The sequence below is a fragment of the Rhagoletis zephyria genome, unplaced genomic scaffold, assembly GCF_001687245.7.
Source record: "Rhagoletis zephyria isolate East Lansing unplaced genomic scaffold, Rhagoletis_zephyria_1.1 Rzeph_scaffold_04931, whole genome shotgun sequence".
Taxonomy (NCBI): Eukaryota; Metazoa; Arthropoda; class Insecta; order Diptera; family Tephritidae; genus Rhagoletis; species Rhagoletis zephyria.
In genome coordinates, this window is record NW_016162014.1 from 24,626 (window position 1) to 31,092 (window position 6,467).

General features: G+C 34.3%; 1 protein-coding gene across 1 annotated transcript in view; it reads right to left on the reverse strand.

Moving 5' to 3' along the window:
* The window catches only part of cac (calcium voltage-gated channel subunit cacophony), a gene marked incomplete at its 3' end in the record, with an annotated part of 43,825 nt that overhangs the window by 22,949 nt on the left and 14,409 nt on the right, over nucleotides 1–6,467 (reverse strand). The window contains exons 7-10 of the mRNA XM_017626928.1: nucleotides 4,322–4,437; nucleotides 3,855–3,914; nucleotides 3,649–3,753; nucleotides 2,419–2,442 (exon numbers count right to left, since the gene is read on the reverse strand). Coding sequence (XP_017482417.1) covers nucleotides 2,419–2,442; nucleotides 3,649–3,753; nucleotides 3,855–3,914; nucleotides 4,322–4,437 — 305 coding nt within the window. The remainder of the gene's footprint in view (nucleotides 1–2,418; nucleotides 2,443–3,648; nucleotides 3,754–3,854; nucleotides 3,915–4,321; nucleotides 4,438–6,467) is intronic.

A 6,467-nucleotide genomic window follows, 5' to 3' on the forward strand; every position in this document is an offset into this window, starting at 1 on the left:
ATGATGGCCAAAAAATCGATTAGCGGCCGAATATGGGTTAAAGTGTAATATACTAATGTTCTTGTCTCGAGAAGATTTTTTTTCAAAGTTTATTGATCTCAAGTAACTCGTTCAGTTCCTACCACCACAACCTACCACCCAAATGTCAAAAATGTTTAATTATCTGGCGAAAGTACTTTTGACTCAGCGCTGTATGTACGTCGAACTTTTTTTGTTTTCGTGTAAGGTGATACGCTCTAATGTATGGTGGTACGGGTGTATGTACATATATCATGCAAACAAATGGGTTTTCGTTATTTTCGTCAATATAGTCTTCCGAGCAAGACGGTATGTGTTTTATCCCGCGGGGAACTAGTTCGTCGTCAGGCACTAGATTGACTGGTCTAATAGATTGAACTATTCATTAGCTATATGTACGGTGAGGATCCTAAAGCTATCTATTTAAGAAATCTAAAAAATCGGTTAAACGGGCATGAATCTACTTGTATTTGGTAAAAAAAAACTATATATTATATAAGGTTTAACTAATTGCATACATAAATATGTATTTGTTTAACTAATAAAAAGGATTCAAAATGACAGCTAATGAATGAATGAATTATTTAAGTGAACCGCCCTTTGAAGAGGAGCAGATGAAGTCTAGAAAAGTTCTAGCAATTATCGCCCTCAAACCGGCAGAATACAAAATTTTAAAAGAATAAAATACCTTACTTTATAAGTATTAAAAAACGTCGCTGAAAGTGTGGTTTAAAGTTCAAACGAATTTTCCACGCATTCATATTTGACCTTATCCAGTCCTTACAAAAGGATTGTGTTGATATATTATATGCATATGTAAGGAGCACTTTGCTCCACTTATGCACCGCCATGCCCTCCTTTGTACCAGCCAAAGGCTTCGTAGAGTAAAATCGGACACACAATGGCCAGTTACTACCCTACGTGAGAAACCCGTGAACCATTCGCTATTTTACAAGTGACGAGGGCTGTTGTAGTTTTTTAATACGTCCCGTTATGTTGTCATTTCAGAGCAGCTTACTGTCACTAATTATTCCTAGATACCTGACAGTGCGTTTGAATTTCAGGCTTGAATCATCGTATTTTGGGGGTATAAGGGCCCATACTTTGTACCGTCTGGTAAAAAGGACTAACTAGTTTTAGTTTTTCAAGACCACAGTTTTTTGACCAAGTAACTAGCAAAGCAAGAGCAGTCCCCATTAGATCGCACAGGGTTTTGGAGAATTTCCCCTGAAGGATTACCGAACCTCATCATCGGCCTATGCAATAACCTCATATCCTTCCACCCTCATGCGCCGCAATAGTTTGTTCACCGCTACTGTTTATAGTAGAGTGGAAAGAGAACAATAACCTGCGGAGTGCCCTTCCAGACAGACCTACAATCCTTGTGTCCCTCAAAGTTCTGAGCTCACCACTCTACTGGTGAGCCATTGGTGGAGGAGTCCAACCAGTGCCTAATCTACTCGCAGGTCTGTCAGAGCAGAGGTAATAGCATGCGATATTTCGAGTTATCGTTCAATTTTCGAAACTCAGTGGAGACCTGTCTCCGTAAATATATACTCGCTTTAAGCATGCTGCACATTAGGTAAAACTGCTGGGTTAGTCGCATTTCTTATATGCATTCGTCTCTAGAAGTCTTTCCAGAGTCTTAAATAGGAAAGAGGAGAGGCTTGTGGGCCTAGGTGTAACATGAGAGCCTCAACCTGCTTTCGGTATGAAAACTACATTAACTTTTAACAATTATAAATTCACTGATAAGCTATGGTGCAGCTTGTACTTGTCCGGAAACATTTTTACCGAGTCATCACATTGCACTCTGAGAAGTTGTCTAAAAATTGTTTAACGCTTTAGGAACTTGAGTAAGTCCAGGACCCATCGTACATTTGAATACAGCGCACGTATTTATGGTTTTAAATTTTTTTTTTTTTTGTATTGGAAGTATGTACTCTTTGTATATGGACCGCTCTTTAAGTATTAGTATGGAGGTTTAATGAAATGCATTAATAAGACTGATTATTAAATTGGAATGATTAAATTAAAAGTCTATGAAATATTAAAACGAAACGGTTTCAAATCTGACTAGACGAACTATAAACCAGATATCTACAGTTAGTTTTACTCCTTCTTAGTATTTATGTACTTGTTCATATATAAAAAAATAATTTCATCTAAGTTAGAAAGGACCTTTTGCTAACGTTAAAAGATTATAGCAGTTAAGGCGTTTTTAAAGTAAAGCATTTTTTTTGTACAAATCGGAAAAGAAATTGTTTTTAAATACATAAGTATGTATGTAGTTCGAAACATATTAAGAATTTGACATAATAAATATTTTACAATTAGAAACATTTACATATATATTGACTTGAAACTGAATGAATGAACAAAACTAAACAATAGATTTACCTTCGTCGCCTTTTTCACCACCCTCTGTTGACATTTATTAAATGTTGCGACAGTAAATATATGTCATGTGCCGTTATGTATGCGCACACCATTACACATAGGTGCGTATAAGGCGGTGTTTCAACAACAACAACAAAATAACGCAAGAGAAGAAAGACGAAAAATATACAGATAAACAAAAGAAAGATACATTTTCGTAATTTAAGATGGAACAACAACAGAAGTATAAATTAATTGACATTTTATCTTTTGTTTTACAACGAAATGAATTGATTTTTTTTTTTGTGACTTGGTTGCGCTTTGTGTTTGTAACAATTTCAAGTACTAATAACACATGTTAACGTGCATACGTAGTAAGTACATACCTACAGTGACTGAAAAAAGTGTTCACATATTGATTTTTTGTTTATATAAACAATGGTTTTCAAGTTTAATTTTTTTCTGTTTTTTTATAAAAATATAGTTCATGCTTCCAAAAAATTAAATTTTCTAGCCCTCTGAAACTGGCATTTTATTATACTAGAATTTTATGCGCTATTATAGAGATTCAGATTAAAAAGTTCGAAATTTTGATGACTTGGTTTTATGTTTGTTATGAGCATGATCTATATTTTAATAAGAAAGTAATAAAAAAATTTAACTTGAAAAAAAAAATTGAATATTAAAAAAAAATCTATAAGTGAACACTTGTTTGATTCACTGTACGCAGTGAAACCGGTCGGAGCTGTGAATATGTTCCTTTCCAGTCCTTTGCCTCATGATGTATTTACTTTACTAAAATGATTTTTGTTTCAAACTGTGGGTTATGGTAACCACCCTTAGAGGCGACTTATAGTCAGTCTGTCCCTTCAGGAAACGTGCCTAAGGCGTTGTACAAAAACCTTTGTCCCTTCCGAATGCAAACTCTGATAGGTTTCATTGCTTATGTTGGCAACATGAGTCGCGTACAAGATTGGCTACTCATGCGCACTTTGATCTTGAATTGGAGGTACATAATACAATTTTTAATGTGTGTGTGTGTGTTTTTTTTCTATGTCGGTTATTTTGGTTATCAAACAATGGCTTATGTGACATGCTATTTTAGTGGATTTTCAACACATTTTCCATTTATTCAGTTAACATTTTTGCATATGCCCAATTTATTAAATTTGATAATTGTGTTGTGCGTTTTAATATGCGCTTGCCGCTGAGTGAGCAGCAACTATGTATGTAACTTCATGCGATACATACCGTCATCCCCATAATCTTCTTCGCCCTCCTCCTCTTCGGTGTCTGTCGACTTCGATTTGCCTAAACTTTTCAGTTTTTTGCGTTTTGCAGCGTTTCTTCTTCGTGCTGCAAGGAAAAAGCAATCAATTATAGACATTTAGAAGTTGTACATATTTGTGCTTTAAAATTGAAAAATTTTTAATTTTATTGTATTCTCCAGCACTCACCCTCCATTATGTGCATTTTTTCTGCCTCAGTTGTACGCTCTTCGGCTAAAATTACTTCCTCTGCAAGGATAAGCAAAAGGTTAGTAAGGCCACAAAAAAGAAGAAAATAAAATCGGAAGCTCAAAAGGGGTTAAGCAAAAAGCTCAAAAACAGTTTTTACGTTAAACTTGGAATATACGTACATACTTATATATTTATAAATATTATCAAAGTTGGGATTGGCAGTTGGGAATGGATGTGTGTGTGTGTGTGTTATTGTATTTGTTGTAAACGCGGTGTGTGCTTCAAAAAAAAACATACAGCAAGGTTATTTATGTAGAATTGTGTATTTTGTGTTTAATTTATTTACTTGTCAAAACTCTCAAAATATGTAGGTATATTCGAAAATTCAAAACAATTTATTATTATTATATTATCTAAATACGTGTTTATGTATGTAGTTAGTTAGGTGTAACGCAATACTATACCAGCTTTACATATCCATTCAACATAGCCGTTCAATTCTCTTTCTAGCTGATGTTGTCTTCTAAGTTTAAGAAACTCTTGTCTATTTTCTACTTTTTCACGTTCTTTTGCGAATTCACTACAAAAAATAATTACACAAAAATAATATACATACAGGAATAAATAGCAAGTGTTTTTGTTGTTCGAATTCGAAATTTCAATTGTGATATTTAGTACAGAGTTACTTACATATAAAATTTTGAATACATAGATATACTTAAGTGCATACATATGTTTGTACTTTTGTAAGTACGAATACGTATGTAAATAGTACATTATAATGAACTTAAGGAAACACAAAATGATAAACGAAAATTTGAAGGGAAATCAGTGGTTATAATTGTTGTAAATTATAAATTCAAATATAAATGCAATAAATATATATAGTAAAAATGCTCTTCAATAAAATTCCATAAGTAATACATAACGAAACTTTCAATATCGACGGGCATTTTGCTTTGCATTTACTTGTGTGTGTGTGGTGTGTGTATTTTTGGTTTAGTTGAGTTGAGCNCAATTCGTGTTCTCGAGAAAACAAGTTTTCAGGATCAAAAAATCTCAGTTTAGCGGCAAATTTTTTTCTCTAAATTTTGAAAATCTATCGCTTTCTTGCCTATATTTGGCCACTATACTCAGATTTTTGGGTCATATAAAAGCTCTTTGAGTTGAACTCTATACTAAGCTTTTCAGACGTTATGACTTTCAGCGCCTACGCCGACTTACAAAACCTATAGCTGAATAAAGTCCTGGAAGCCTGAGAAGCATTTTGTTGCGTTTTGATTTTAATGCTTTGTTGAATTTGCCACACTTGGATTACGCGATAGAAAGTTAGATAATGAAATAAAGTTTGCACCACGATACCAGCGGAAGAATCAAGGACGATGTGCCGACTCAAATCCTTTGGATTATGGCAGGACGACTTGAGTTTCGGGTAAAACGTATTATTTACAAGTTGTCGGTATAATTCGCTTTATTTTTAGACTTAAGTGTCAAACTTATAATTACAGCAACTTTTGCATGAAAGTATGTCACTAGATTTCCTATAAAGCTCATTAAAATCACAACTGGCTGGAACATCTGGAAAGCGACTAAAATACATATTATTCTTCTTTGCGTCCATTGACGTGAAATCGGAGATCTTCGAGTACTTAGGGACTAGATAATTGGTGAAGGGTAGTGCGACTGTCCGCAGTGACAGTCAAGCTGCTCTAAAGGCCTTTGGAAACCGTTCGAAACTAATCAAGATATGTCCAGGAATGGTAGCTGATGCCTGTGTATTCGGATGTCCGTATATCAGTTCGGATGTTCGTGTTATGCGAATATCCGTTTCGTATCCGGTTGATATTCGTTAATTTTGGTATTCGATATTCGCTCAATATTCGTTCATTTTAATATCCGAATATCCACTCAACGCCCGTGTATCCGGATAATAGGATTTTTTAATTGGATCGTCGAATACCCGGATATTCATAAAATCCGAATATGCCATAGTGCATATGATTGGTAGTTACTATTCGGTTAGTATTCTTTATATTTCGTTATGCGGTTATCCGGTTAAGATCCCCAATTTTTTCCAAAAGTTCAATTTTGTTATCCGGATATCCGGTTCTTATTTAAATCTATCCGTACATGTGGTTAACATCCGTATATGCAGATTTTGTAATCAGATATTCGAAATTACCCAGCGCTAAATAGTAGTACATATGTCCTCGAGGACAAGGCGAAGTATCTCCTGTCATCAAACAAACAGGCACGCGCATTCGTCACTGTTGACAGTTATAATTTCGAGAAAGTAGAGAATTTCCAAGTCCAAGTCCTGTCTCTCATGATTAAATTCAATTTTGTACAGAGATGAATTATTCTATTGGACGTGTATTATAGTAATGTTTGGTGCAAAAAACTGTGCTTAGAAAAAGTACTGAAACTGAGATTTGCTCATCTATTTGTGTATGTATGTAAGTAGGTGTTATATTTAGTAGTCTAATTATTAGTTGAGTTTATTGATTCATATGTAGATACATATATGCATGTGTATATATATAATTTGGTTTAATTGTTTCGTGTACTGTTTAATATCTGTGTGTGTGTGGTTTTCTTCTTAAAACTCAT